The sequence below is a fragment of the Pygocentrus nattereri genome, chromosome 28 (assembly GCF_015220715.1).
Source record: "Pygocentrus nattereri isolate fPygNat1 chromosome 28, fPygNat1.pri, whole genome shotgun sequence".
In the NCBI taxonomy this organism is placed as follows: domain Eukaryota; kingdom Metazoa; phylum Chordata; class Actinopteri; order Characiformes; family Serrasalmidae; genus Pygocentrus; species Pygocentrus nattereri.
The window spans coordinates 12,442,786-12,458,541 of NC_051238.1; the positions used below are offsets into that span (position 1 = coordinate 12,442,786).

The following is a 15,756-nucleotide window of genomic DNA, read 5'->3' on the forward strand; positions in this document are numbered from 1 at the left end:
GAGTGATGAATGCTTGTTATCAAAGTACGGGTGGACGATATAGCCAAAATATAATTTCACAAAACAAAGAGAAATTTCTGCAATACATAATATTTATAATATTGTGAAATTTCATTTTTTCTGGGGTGTGATAAATTGGAACAGACAAAAAACAGACCAGAAGGACCACATTTAAAAATTACGGTCAAAAACTATGAATACAGTGATTTTTATTTCACATCCTGTGTTGCACTAAAACCAGTTAAACAGGACTAATTATACCCTCTTTGTAATAAAGCTTGCAGGTCAGTGTTCCATCATATCCATACCGCTATCCATAATATGCTCATTAAAAACATATTGTGGCAGAATGGTATCATGATACTGATAAAATGTTATCATTTTGCCTTCCCCTAAATCAGTCAGCAGTGTGAACCATACTATGTGTAGTAACAAATGTTTAAAAAAAGCCCCATCAAGCATTGCAAAATGCATGTTATCAGAATACAAAAAACATTCTACTGTCTAGGGGTGTCTAGGGGTTTTCACACTTGGGCCATTTCAGCATCTGAAGTGGACTGAGACCGCTGAGTCATGGTTTCTTTTGCATATGTGAGCAGTTTCAGTTCACTTCAGACACTGAGATAGCCCAAGTGTGAAAACACCTTAATTTGTAAATTGTGAAAACAGAATGGCCAAAGTCTGCATTAGCTAATGCTCGATGCTCACCGTACACATAGCCTGGTGCACTGATAATGCACATAAAATAAGGTATGAGATACTCACTTATTTCACAGACAGTTTTACTGTTTGTCGTATAGTTATGAAAGTGTGTGTTTGATGCACAAACATTCACAAACATTTAAGTGGTGTTTATTTTATCCAACCAATTCAAAGCTGTGTTTTTTTCACTTTCACACTCTAAGTACATTTTAAGTTTATATTTCATTCATTCAGCACATTCTTTACTTGTGTAGACTACTGTCAGCTCCAGCTATAGAAATATGCTCCCTTTTGTGCCTGTGCATGAAAAATGATCTCTGATTCACTGCTTACAAAAAAACGGTTATTTGATTTATACAGAGGTGGAACTCTTTTTGGTGCATGATTTCTGTATATAAATACTGTCTTTAATAACAAATGTTTTATATCTATTTTTAAAGATGTATCATTGTGTAGAAATTGTATGTATAATTGTACATTTTATAATGTAGTAAAAAGGATATTTCTAAATGCCTTATAATACTTCTGTAGTCTAATGTATCAATCACCATAACGACCTGGAACATTTCAGACTCTTAAGTATTTTATCCTCTGCTCAGTTTGTGTGAAGAGTTCATTAGTATGTAACTGAGTTCTAAAAATGTGTTGACTGCGACTAACAGTTCTCTCTTTTAGTTACAGGTCCAGAGAATGGCAGAAGAGGTGTCCGATTGTAGCATTCCCTCTCCACGTGTCCGGCCACTCAAACATACCACAGGTCTTTCCCAATCACCAAAGAAGAAGAAGCCAGTGCAGCCTTTGGTGCGGGAGGTTCAGATTACACCTAAACATATGAGCCCCCATCAAACACATCCAACACCCCATTCCCCGCCTCCTCATCTCCCAAATACTGACGTGAGTCTCAGTATGATTTATTCCTGTCATACCCGAGATTAACATGTTAACCTAGTTAAATGATTGTAAGTTAGAGTTAAAGTCTTAAGTCTTATATTTAGCTAACAACATTTCACTGAAATAGGCACTCGTACTCATTCCTTACCTTTGAACCTTTGTTTTAGAAATTAGCCCCTTCATGTTTCTTTGTTAGAAAGGTCCAAGCCAAACAGACCACTTTATTATAATGGGCATATAGACAGGTTATAACTAACAGGTTAGTTATATCAAAGTCTCTGGAGCTGTACTGGAGGGATGGAGCACTGTTCTACCAAAAGATATTTCCTTTTGATGTTCATTTTATAGAATGAATTTATATATTGCTTTCAAACTTGTCCCTCCAAAAACTGTCATAGTCTTAAACAGTGTTGAGAATTAGTGACTGTGAAGACCATATATGATTTACATATTTTTTTATACTCATCAGATCAGACTATTAAGGGGTCCCTTGTGCTCCTAAGAACCATCTCATTATGTTTCTCCATTCATTTGTTTGTTTTTTTCTTTTATCAACTGTCAGTATAAAAAAATGCCTTACATTGGAAATTTCATTATTAGCTGGTGCAATAACTATTTTATAACTATATTGTCATAGTCACGTCTAATTTTAGCTGTGGTTAAGGTTAAGGTTCAGGAAAAACACATCCAGGTATGCTTGGCTGTTCTCTGTCTTTTCTTAAAGGCTGTGCCTTTCATGGATTGTCCTAAAGTGGCAATGAGATCCAAACAACAGAGAATAAGGAAAACATTATTCATATTTGGGTTTCAGAAGAGAAAAAACTTGCCTTCCAATTATACTTTAAGCAGATACTTTATACAATGTTTATAGCCAATCAAAAAAGAATTCTTTACAGTATCCACTAATGTAATATGTAATCATCATATGATCAGCATGCACAGGAATCAGTGTTTTTTTTTAAGACTTTTGAGAGGTGTGAAGTGCAATGTATTCTCTCTGCTGAATAAAAAAATTAACTCCTATCCTTCAGCATTCATAGACAGGATTTTTTCCTATTCTCAAGAGAAATGGTCTTTTGTCTTTTTCAGTTCCTCCATATGCACACTGCAGACCCCATCAGTTGAAATATCTCTCTCTCTACCTGACATACATACTTTCTCATGCAGGGTAATATTAAACTCTCTCCTGGCTTGAGGAACAACTTGGAACATCCATTTGACTTTACATGCTTTTCTGGGATTTAGTAGTCATGTGACCTCATACACTGTCAAATTTAGGATTTTAATTAAAATAACTCTGTCTGTTTTTTTTTGGTGTAGGTTAATGTTGAGCCACTGACACCACATTGTCTTAGGCTTACATGCTTCTGAACACTTTAATGAAAGGGATCATGCACGTTAGACGATGTGCATATGTAAATTCTACAGGACAGCAGATATCCAGGAGCAGTGTTCTCATGTAGAGGTGCCAAATCTTTAAAGATACAGTGACAAATTTTGAACACTCCTGGTCAGATTACATATTTTGTTGATTTTCTAAGTGAAAATAAGTTAACACATACACTAAAGAGAACAAACTTAAATATGGGTATTTTAGTGCTTAGTTTTATTTATGTGCTAAATTTAGCATGTTGTGAAAAATTAAAACATAAAAAATAAAATGGGTTGTAACTTTTGCAAAGACCATGTTTTTTTCTCTCCAATGTCTTAAATTCAGCAAATAAACACTAACTGTGCATAGAAATGTGCAGAAGTGTGTTCTCTCTAGAGGATTTTCACCAGGAAAATCAACAAAAACAAGTAATTTGGTGCCTAATCTTTTACTTGCAATAGTATACATTTTAGATGTGCACAGCTCACCAAAGAAACTGCATGAAAATATTATCGTTACAATATCTGTCTAACTTGAAGGTACTCAGCCTGCAAAATGCATAGTGGATTGGTAGTAGGTGTGTAATTGCGTAGACTGATTTGGCTAAAAAAGAACATTTGCAAAACTATATAGCCATTTGTAATGTAGTGATGTCATGTAACAGTGCAACTGAGCTGTAAACAGTACAGAAATAGACAGGAAGCACCCAGATGCCTAGTTTTGATCTTTGACTGGGGTTTCTGCAAAAGGCAGCAAGTGAGAGACCCTTGGAAGAGATGGAGGGTCATATCAGTGATACAGTTTTAATAAACTCCACAGTACAATGTCCATTTTCAGATTTTTCGATACTGTATTAAAAGTTTGTGAAGAGTATATTGTGAGTATATAAAACTTTGAATCTATGAAATGGTAACTGTATGGAACAAGACAGTAATTTTTCAGACTTAAATGTATGTCTTAGCATAAGTAATTTTGCACCATTTCTTTTCGTCTGTTCATCATCATACATTGGAGGTGCACAACTCCAGTCCTGGAGGTCCACTGTTAGCACAGTTTGGTAGTTTCTGTACTCTTATACGCCTACTAAACCTGGTAATAAACAAAAGACTCAGGTGTGTTTGAGCAGGTAAATCACCAAACTTAGCTGGGCATCAGCCCTCTAGGACCAGAGCTGTGTACCCCTGTCATACATGTTCACACAATGTAAAAGGGCAGCTACTGTGCTTGATTTGTCATTTCCTCCACCTGTTGGAATTAGCCTGTAATTAAGGTGGCGCTCTAGCCGCTGTCATTGTTGCAGACAGTTTATATGCAACAGGAAGTCAAATGTCAGCACTGTGATGATAAAGAATCAATCTTACAGCAGAATAGCCGAATATGGTTCACTTCAATATACTAAATAATTACCTATTACTGAACGACAAGACTGACTTGTTAAATTCACTTTACTGACAGTAGACAGGGATGATCACAGTTTACCCTTTATGTATTTGTATATATTTCCTCAGGTCTTATCAATGCCATATGATGAGAGACCTCTGCCTGCCTTGAGGAAGAGATCAGGAGAGCAGCCTCAGCATGAACACTTAGCTGCTCTGCTGGACTCAAGTGACCCCCGCAGTCCTAGAGCCACTGGAGAACCAGAGCCTCTCACTGAGAAAGCTCAAAGAGAGGCCAGTCTGCCTATAGAGGTCTATGGAGACAGTCTGGTGAGGAATTACATCCATCCCAAGACATTTAATTTGATTTCAAGTATCTGTCATTGAACTGAAATGCAAAAGAGAAGTATTATCCTGGGGCATATTCTAACTTAGTTTAAAGTTTATGCTTCTGCGAAATATGACAACATGGCTTTATATTGAGAGAGACAGTTTAGATAAAGTTGCAAGATTTTAAGATTTAATTCTGACTTAGAAATCTTTTTTTGGAGTCTCTTATAAAGCAGTTATAAAATTATAATAATATAATTATATTTCTTTCATTCATTATTCATATTCATTTACTTCTTTGCCTTAACTGGAGATTTTATAGATTTTTCCATTTAAAAAAAATTTAATTATAGACCTGTAAAGTCCTTGATGTTGTATTTTATTTTCTGACTTCTATGGCTTTTATATTTTCCTACTTTTACTCTCCTTCTCTCAGGTGGCTGGAGTGTACTCAAAAACTTGGTCCTACAGGGAAGATGCATTACTGGCTGTGTGCAAGAAACTGACCGAGGTTCCTCCCGGAACTCCGAAAGCGGAACTGAAAAACATGATGAGAGCAGCAGTTTTTCTCTGCAAGAAAGCACTTTCTGATAAAGTGTCATCAGTAAGTCAAGAGTTGCTATTTCTGTCGCACTCTCACGGTCTCAACTTACATGTGTGAGTGTGTGTGTGTGTGTGTGTGTGTGTGTGTGTGTGTGTGTTATTTATTTAATCCTGTCAGCTTTATTTTTGTCAGCATGACGTATTTGTTTCTGATTTTGTGATCTGCAATAGTTGTTTCCACCTTAAGACACTGACATGACATAGGGGTTAATCAACATGTTGTCAGGGACAGCAATGCGTCAGTGGGGCAGGGCCACCAACTCAGCACACAGTAGAAAGCACATGAAAAGTTCCACAAACCTAGAGTTTCTCAATTAATTAGATAAACTCAAAGGCATAAGAGTAAAGCTAAGAGACGTTCCTATTGGACTAGTCCTGGTACCAGCCACCTTGAGTTATGCAAGATAACAGGAAATTTAGTTAGGAGTTTGCAGTTGAAGAGAGTGGACCTGGTCTGGTACACTAGCTTCCATCTCTTTCTTTTAGACACCACTCTGAAAATGATCAATAGAGAGTTCCACCTGTATGGCCCTCTAGATAGTCGGTCCCACAGATGAGCCCCTCTAGCTAACAGTCTTAGCTTTAGCCGAAACATATTGTGTAATAGCTTGCTAGGTTTTTCAGATATAAAGTGAATATTAGCAGAAAGTGTTTAAATCATTTTCAGAAGTCTGCTGGATTCACCCAAACCATTTAGCAAATGCTATTCAAACCATTTAGCAAACAAGTCTGAATACTTAGATTTTTTGAACATGCTCTTTGTGGCTGTGATTTGCTAGAAAAATGACATTCCTTTATAATTCCACAGCAGTGACTAAATTATTTCAAGTTAAAATAATAAGAACAAGGATGAAAATGAAAATATTGCAAGAATAAGGTGAAGTTGACCAAATAGTGGTCTGTGCACTGTCAATGTTCCTAGGCTTCTCCAGTGCTATTACTAAACAGCATCTCCCCATGCCCCAGTGTAGTGAAAAGATGGTCGTCTTTATCGTTTGTTAAACAATCCAAATAGTGGAACACAATGATTCCCTGTTTTGTTGAAATACAAGAGTTTAGTGTAGCATGTAAACATTATTACAGTTTCGAAACAGACTGTTTACTCTCCAGTCCATACATATATGGACGCTGGCCTGCAAAACCAACACATTTACATACAGCAGGTGAAATAAGTAATGAACGTCACCAATTTTCTAAGTAAATATATTTCTAAAGGTGCTATTGACATGAAATTCTCACCAGATGTTGGTAATAACCCATCCAATCCACACATGCACACTCACCACGCAAGACACCATTGTTGAAGAAAAAGCATGTTGAAGCAGGCTTGTCTAATGTTGTTGAGCAAACTTTAAACGCTAAAGTTTGCTCAACAACATTAGACAAGCCTGTGAAATACTGGGAGAGTATATTCTGGTCAGATGAGACCAAAATTGAACTCTTTGGAGGACATAATACACACCATGTTTTGAGGTCAAAAGTCACTGCATATCACCCCAAAAACACCATAACAACAGTGAAGTCTGGAGGTGGGACCATCATGGTGTGGGGCTGTTTTCCAGCATACGACACTGGCACGCTTCATATAATTGAAGGAAGGATGACAGCAAGACAGTGATCCCAAACACACAGCCAAGGAAACTGTCAGTTGGTTTCAGAGAAAGAAAATAAAGCTGCTAAAATGTCCCGGCCAATCACTTGACCTGAATCCAATTGAAAATCTATGGAAGGAACTAAAGCTCAGAGTTCATAGAAGGAGCCCACGGAACCTTGAAGATTTGAAGAGTGTTTGTGCGGAAGAATGGGCCAAAATCACACCTGAACAATGCATGCGTCTAGTTTCTCCATATAGGAGGCGTCTTGAAGCTGTCATCACCAACAAAGGCTTTTGTATAAAGTATTAAAAACATTTCAGTAAGCGTGTTCAATACTTTTTCCCTGTGTTATTTCTAATTATTACTCATAGCTTAATTTATGGACATCTGTGGATTTCTTTGCATGTATGGATTGGATGGGTTGTTACCGACATCTGGTGAGAATTTCATGTCAATAGTACCTTTAGAAATATAGTTACTTGGAAAATTGGTGAAGGGCAGCAATTATTTACATAGATCAGTCTTAAAGACATAGTGATTAAAAAAACTTATTTAAAGAGAGATTGGAAAATGGTCATGCGAAAATTAATTATGACTGTTTTTGCTACTTAAATCCATGCCAAAAAATATCATAAGTAGACCTCAGATATAACAAAAATATATGATATGGGCCCTTTAGTAAAGATTTAAAGGAAAACCCTTTCAGTATTTATTCAGTATTTAGTATTATTTTATACTGTATATATAATACAACCCCATTTCCAAAAAAGTTGGGACGCTGTGCAAAATATAAATAAAAACAAAATACAATGATATGCAAATCATTTAAACCCTATTTTTCATTGAAAGTAGTACAAAAACATCATATCAAATGTTGAAACTGAGAAATTTTATTATTTTTTGAAAAATATTTTCCCATTTTGAATTTGATGGCAGCAACACAGTCCAAAAAAGTTAGGATGGGGGAACAAAAGGTGGTAAAGTTAAAAAAAAACCACACATGCCTGGTGGTTGATTGGCAGCATGTCAGTTACGTGATGTATAAAAGAGCGTCTCAGACCGGCGGAGACTTTCAGAAGTAAAGATGAGGAGGGGTTCACCACTCTGTGAAAGACTGCACCATCAAATAGTGCAACAATTCAAGAAGAACGTTTCTCAACATAAAACAGCAAAGAACTTATGCTTTTCATCATCTACGGTACATAATATCATTAAAAGACTCAGAGAATCTGGAGAAATCTCTGTATCTAAGGGATGAGGCCAAAAACCAGTATTAGCTGGCTGTGATCTTTGGGCCCTTAGGCAGCACTGCATTACAAACAGACATGATTCTGTAGTGGAAATCACTGCATGGGCAAAGAAGAAACCAAATATAAACAGGATCCAGAAATGCTGCCACCTTCTCTGGGAGGGGAATTGGAAAAGTGTCCTGTGGTTACGACGAACCAACATTGGAAGTGCTTTTTGGAAATCATGGACACTGTGTCCTCCAGGCTAAAGGCCACTCAGCTTGTTATGTGTACAGTTCAAAAGCCAGTATTCATGATGGTTTAGGGGGGCATTAGTGCACATGGCATGGGTGACATGCACATCTGTGAAGGCACCATTAATGTTGGATGACATATACAGGTTTTGGCCACATATGCTGCCGTCCAGACGACGTCTTTTTCAGGGTAGGCCTTGAAACATTGAGTAAGACAATGTCAAACCACATTCTGCATGTATTACGGCAGCATTGCTCCTTATTAAAAGAGTCTGGGTGCTAAACTGACCTGCCTGCAGTCCAGACTGGTCACCACTGAAAACATTCAGCGCATTATGAAATGAGAAATATTGTAAAAGAAATCCTGAACTGATGAGCAGCTGAAATCTTGTATCAAACAAAAACAGGAAAACATTTCACTTTCAGAACTATATCAGCATCTCCACAGTTCCCAAGCACTTACAGAGTGCTGTTAAAGAAGAGGTGATGTAATACAGTGGTAAACACGCCCCTGTCCCAACTTTTTTGGAACATGTTGTTGGCATCAAATTTAAAATATGCAAATATTACTAAAAAAAGATATAATTTCTCAGTTTTAGCACCTTATGTGTTGCTTTTGTACTATTTTCAATTAAATATAGGGTTTAAATGATTTGCACATCTTCTCATTTTGTTTTCATTTACATTTTGCACAGCGTCCCAATTTTTTTGGAAAAGTGGTTGTATATAGACCAACTGACACTGACCCAGTCAGGCATATCTGTGGACACAGATTAATGAAGTCTTTAGTTCAGTTTACAAAAGACCTGGTGAATAGTGTGAACAACCTTGTTTTCAGTTAATGTAAAACCAACCAAGGCAATGTTAGCATGTCCTTCTAATAGATAGCGATAAGGCTGCTGGCCAAAGTCATAACATGGGGATAGAAAAGGATGTCACAGATATCCTGCTGGTTGAGGTTCCATATGTAGGCAGTTGTATTAGCTGAACAGAGAGTGATGGTGCAGAATATGAAGCAGATATTTATGTAAGTCAGTTACTTTCAGAGAATTAAATAGTCACAGAAATGTAAATGTGCCTATTTGTCACACTGTAATGTTTCAGATCCTCAAACTCCCTTTAGTGTTAGACAAAGATAATCCAAGTAAATTCAATGCTGTTTCCAAATGATGATTTCATTAATTGAAGGATAAATGCTGTTCAGCCCTACCTGACACTGTGTGAAATAGTAAATGCACCCATCTGCTAAATCAACCAGTTAACCAAATTCAGTTGACTATTGGGTTCCGTTTCATTAGTCACGCTGGAGCATGATTATTGCCGGACCTGTTGAATCTAAACTTAAATAGAACCTATCTGGCAGTGTGAAGTAGAAGGTCTTAAAAAGCAGCACATAATTCCATATTCTAAAGACATTCAAATACAGATGTGAAACAAACTCATTGAAATGTATAAGTCTAGAAATGGTTACAAAGCCGTTACTAAGGCTCTGGGACTAATGAGAGCCATTATCCACAAATGGAGAAAACTTTGAGCAGTGGTGAATCTTCTCAGGGATGGCTGGCCTACAAAAAATTTGCCAAGAGCACATCAAAGTCTTATCCAGGAGGTCACAAAAGAGCCCAGACAAACTTCAAAAGAACTGTGCATGTGATTCCACAACAAGAAAGACACTGGGCAAAAATGGCAGGGGAGAGTTGCAAGGCACAAACATCGTGGTTAGTTTTTGCATTACCTCAAGACAAGGCTGTTCTCACTATTAATAATGTCTTTCGTAACTGAACTGAAGCCTTCATTAATAGATTCCACAGGTAGGCCTGACTGGGTCAGTGTCAGTTGGTCTATATATTATGTACCTATAGTATAAAATAATCAGCTAAATAAATGGCTTTTGGGATAATATTCTTTGGACTCATGTGTCGTGGGTCCCATTACATCCAGTATAAATCTAACACTGTATTTCTCCATGAGAACATCATACCAGCAGTCAAACATAGTGGTGGTAGTTGGTAGTTGGGGCTGCTTTGCTTCTGCAGGACCTTGTTATAGATGATGGAGCTATCTCCACCTGTTAGTTTATGACCTTTAAGGGAGCAATTACTTTTTCACATGGATGATACACATTTTGAATAAATCTTTATCTTCAATAAATCGAGTAGTCATTGAAAAGTTACTTTGTCATTATTTTATATTAAAATTTGTAAGAAGATCTGACACATTTAAATGTGACAAATTGGAAACATGGAAATATCAACTGACATTTAAAAAAATGTCTTTTTGATGGTGGACTATAATTAGACTGAAAAACAAATAAAAAAAGAAAAGGGTTGCGCTGGATTTAAAACACAAGACAAAATGAGAGTGTCATTGTGAAATGTAATGCGGCACAATTTTTCACAGTTTGATAATCTTGTTTTCATCATCATTGGAAGCCAAAATTGTAATTAAAATTGCATTTGATTAGTCGCCCAGCCCTTCTCCGATCATAAAAATCTTTCCAAATCAAGTGAGTATATCTGGACAGTTAGGTGCAATTTTCCTCTGAATTTTTAAAAAATGTGCTATCTTGGCCAAAATGCTTGTGCTTATGGTCTTCAAGGGCCTGGGTCCTGTTTTTCTACAGCTCAGTCTGCTTAGGAGATTTATGTGATTTTATGTAACAAAAACAGTCATTATTCATATATGATTGCCCAGTATTGTGCCTTATTTCAAAAGCAGTTGCAGTCTGGGCTGAAACACTCAGTAGGCGTGCAAATGAGTAAACTGTGCTAAACTATAATAACTGAATAAGTGGATGTACACTATATTGCCAAATGTATACACTCACCTGTACAAATCATTGAATTCAAGTGTTCCAATCACTTCCATGGCCACAGGTGTATAAAACCAAGCACCTAGGCCTGCAGACTGCTTCTACAAACATTTGTGAAATAATGGGTCGCTCTCAGGAGCTCAGTGAATTCCAGCATGGTACCGTGAAAGAATGCCACCTGGGGAACAAGTCCAGTCATGAAATTTCCTTGCTGCTAAATATTCCACAGTCAACTGTCAATGGTATTATAACAAAGTGGAAGCAATTGAGAGCGACAGCACTTCGGCCACAAAGTGGTCGGCCAATGAAAATGACACAGTGGGGTCAGTGGATGCTGAGATGTATAGTGCGCAGAGGTCGCCAACTTTCTGCAGTCAACCGCTGCAGACCTCCAAATTTCATGTAGCCTTCAGATTAGGTCAAGAACAGCGTACAGAGCTCCATAGAATGGGTTTCCATGGCAGATCAGCTGCATCCAAGCCTTACATCACCACGCTCAATGCAAAGCGTCGAATGCAGTAGTGTAAAGCGCTGCCACTGGACTGGAGACATGTTCTGTGGAGATATGAATCAGCTTCTCCATCTGGCAATCTGATGGACGAGTCTGGGTTTGGCGGTTGCCAGGAGAACGATGCTTGTCTGACTGCATTGTGCCAAGTGTAAAGTTTGGTGGAGGGGGGATTGGTGTGGTTGGTTTTTCAGTTCGGCCCCTTAGTTCTAGTGAAAGGAACTCTTTAATGCTTCAGCACCAAGAGATTTGACAATTTCATGCTCCCAACTTTGTGTGAACAGTTTGGGGATCGCCCCTTCCTGTTCCGTCATGGATGAGCGAGTTTGTTGTGGAAGAACTTGACTGGCCTACACAGAGTCCTGACCTCAACCTGATAGAACACGTTTGGGATGAATTAGAGCGGAGGCCTTCTCATCCAACATCAGTGTCTGACCTCACAAATGTGCTTCTAGAAGAATGGTCAAAAATTCCCATAAACACACTCCTAAACTTTGAGGAAAGCCTTCCCAGAAGAGTTGAAGCTGTTCTAGCTGCAAAGGATGGGCCAACATCATATTAAACCCTATGGATTAAGAATGGGATGTCACTCAGTTTCATATGTGTGTGAAGGCAGACGAACAAAAACTTTTAGCAATATAATGTTTGTAAAGCATTGTTTTTTGTTTCGTCACAAAACATTGTTTACATACCATACCATAACGCTTTTGTTGGAAGAAGTTCATCATTGATTTCAAAAGGACTATCAGTGAGCATTAATGCTATGTGACACTAGTCTTTTTCTCAGATTTGATCTTTTTACATGTTTGTGGAGTCTTTATCTAGCTGTCAGGTCTCTTATGGTAGAATTCTGTTATACGATCCTTTAAATCTCCAGCTCTTTTCAGGGGTTCATTCATAAACTCTTAAAAACAGCAGCAGTGAGAAGCTGAACAATGCGGGCCCAGTGCTGGATACATTCCCAAAGCTTTCTCCCTAAGGTCGTTTAGTTGAACAAACACAGCACAGGCTTTAACAGTCAACAGCTGTAGCTGCTGTTAACAGCATCTCTGTGCTGTGGCAACCAGTAAAATTCTCCATAGGTTTCAGATTCTCTGTGTAATTTTTAAGAAATTTACTTTCGGTTGTGCAGAGAGAGAGTGAAACAGTTTGACACTGTATCTCAAGCTTATATTCAGGCAGTAATACTTATACTTGATCATAACCTCTGAAATGAGCTCCTTAGCACTTTAATTCTGTTTATTATTGAATTAAGGTGACACATTCAGAGGAACTTGTGATGGCCTTGATAAATGGGTAATATCAGTACTTCTACAACACTGAGCAAATGCATGTATCATAAAGACAGATCAATTATAGAGAGACTGTAAACAATACCAACCACTGTATAGTAACTGTAAACTCCATAGTAACAAGCAGCTGATTGGATAGTATCCCATCCTTTCATATATTATTTAATTCACCTGTTGGGTTTTCCCTCCTGTTATTTCATAAATAATGTATTTTTGTAGAATTGGGTTTTTTCATAGCATTTTTCATGATTCCAGTTCCAGTTCATAATAGCTAAATATTGTGATACAAACTATGTAACACCAAAATTTAATTTAATGTTAAAGTACTGTAAAATGTTTTATTGTTGCCATCGCACCATTTTCATTTTGAATAAAAGTCTCTTAATGCTGTTATTCTGGCACACTCTTCTCTTTGGAAAAAGAGCTGATATCACAGACCTTCTGTTCTGAAAAAATCCTATGACTTAGTGATCCACATCTGTTCCAGAGTTTTACATATTTTCCCTGTTTTGGCCAGTTTGGCTTCGCCCAGGCTGCATATCGTGGAAGACTTTAGTGCATTTTCTCAAACTCATTTTGATACATAAAAATATAGTTTGATCAATACAGAATGAGCATGCCAAGCAAAAACAAACTGTAAGGAGATTTTCCTCAGTATATTATAATTGGCTTGTATGAGCTATACAGAATCATCAGTTTTCTACTTTTATTTGTCTTGTTGCTGGAGACTTAATGTAGTAGACATATGCCTCAGCAAAGTTTTTGTTATAAACCAGCTATTTTCACAGATAATAGAGGAGAGTGGGCCTCAATCGGATGCAGAGTTAAAAATAACGCATTGATATTTTACGCAGTTAAACAGGTTAAAACAAATTGTGCAAAAACCTCTTCCTGTGAATTTTAACAGCCATTAGACCGATATTTCTCAGAATTCCTGCCTGAAGACTGATTAACTTTCTTCATCATACATATTATTTGATTACTTGTCACAGAATTCACACCTATAGTCTTATGCAAAGATGAAAATAAGTTAACACATCCTCTACAGGAAACTTAAATATTTTTTCTGCAAATTATAATGTTCCATTTGTATTTATTTGGTGAGTTCTTAAATTCACTAAATAAAGAGTAAATGCACATTAAAATGCTTATGTAAAAAATTATCTTATTTAGCAAATTTAAAACTATTTATCAAAAGCCAGTGAGTATAGGTTATGCCCCATTCTTCCCTACTATATCTGCTTTTAAAAATAAAGAAACTTTGTTTTAAAGAAACTGTTTCTAAAAACTGCAACTACTACTGCTTATGTAATAATTTGACACAGTGCTTATGCAGTAATTAGGCAGTGCACATAAGGTTTGCTAAAGTGTGAGAGCCAGAAGCAAGTCTGATTGAAAGAGGAGTTTGTACTGGCTGTGGTACTGTTTGGGCAGCCATCATAACCAGTTTGCAAACTGAAGTGTGAAGAACTTCAACATTTTATGCTGATATATTTGTCAGTTTACAATGTATGTATTATGTTCTACAACTTCATAGATTTCAACCAATTTGTAAAAAAGTAAGAAATTTAAAATGTTTGCAGTGGTCAACAGAGCTATACAATGATGTGCTGTATAAAACAATATGTAATACATATGTAATATAATACTGTATAATGTATAATGTAATAATGTGTCTCATGTATAATGTACACTAACACTCACAGAAACAGATAAACACAGTTTAAAGGCCTTCAGATGTTTTTTTCTCACGTGTGTCTAAAATGGCTAAAGGAGATATTTTTCTGAGGAGTTCAAAAAATTATTAAAATATTTTGTTTACTTTACATTTTTCTTGGATTTTTGGTTCCATAATAATTGAGGACGCTATGTTAAATTGAAATGTTAGAGTGAAAAATGTAATTAAAAGCATAAAAGTTGTGATTATTTGTGACATTTCTTTCTGCAAAGATATTATGTAATAGCAGTATGTTATTTATCATTTCAAAAATATTATCAAGTTGCAATATTAAATAAAACATTAAATTAAACTGAATAAAGATACCTTCTACTGTCCAGATTATAATGTTTCTGTTTACATTATATGGGTTTTTATTGAATAAAATGACAATTAATAATGACAAGTGACTTTTGGACAATAGTCGATGAACAACACATTATTGTTAAACACACTCTGCAATAAATACGTTTTTTGGAAGTAACAACATTTCCAAATATTATTATTATTATACCAAGTTATTAATATTTTGTGAGCTGGTTAGAAGAACCTGACAAAAAAGATATCTTGATATTTTGTCCTCCAAGTTCCTTTTGTGGACAAACTGAAGCAAGTGCTTGCATTCAGCTGTCTGTTTGTGCATGTCAAGAAAAAAGGAAAATACTGCATTGAATTTAGCATTTGAAATAGTGACATAACAGCAGATTCTTGTCTTGTCCAGGTGTTCCAGGCTTCTCTGAAGCTGCTGAGGATGGTTCTGAGTGAATTTGTGTCCTCTCACCAGCTGGGCAGATCTGAGGTCAGTTACTGTGGGGAGCAGATCTGGCCAGCACTTCTGTCCCGCACTGGCGAGTCCACACCAAGGCTCAGGGCACTTGCCATCACTTTCATACAGGTAACATACACATAACAAGTTTGCTGCCTTGGCAAGAGAGCAGGGAAAATGTCCAGAGTCTTTTGAGGTGTATTTGATGTGGAATGCTTTGTGTTCTAGGGAAATATACAGAGTCAGAATGTTCACAGTGGTGGTGAATTTTTAAAAAATTGTATTCATGGTGGAGAGGTACATGCA

The 15,756-nt window shown here is 36.8% G+C and overlaps 1 protein-coding gene across 3 annotated transcripts in view; it reads left to right on the forward strand.

Moving 5' to 3' along the window:
* cep104 (centrosomal protein 104) overlaps positions 1 to 15,756 on the forward strand; it is a 51,573-nt gene that overhangs the window by 7,892 nt on the left and 27,925 nt on the right. The window contains exons 9-12 of one of the 3 annotated variants that reach the window (XM_017723203.2): positions 1,378 to 1,596; positions 4,474 to 4,674; positions 5,111 to 5,278; positions 15,406 to 15,579. In XM_017723203.2, the coding sequence (XP_017578692.1) occupies positions 1,378 to 1,596; positions 4,474 to 4,674; positions 5,111 to 5,278; positions 15,406 to 15,579 (762 nt within the window). The remainder of the gene's footprint in view (positions 1 to 1,377; positions 1,597 to 4,473; positions 4,675 to 5,110; positions 5,279 to 15,405; positions 15,580 to 15,756) is intronic. The other 2 variants (XM_017723205.2, XM_037535933.1) reach the window with 2 other exon arrangements.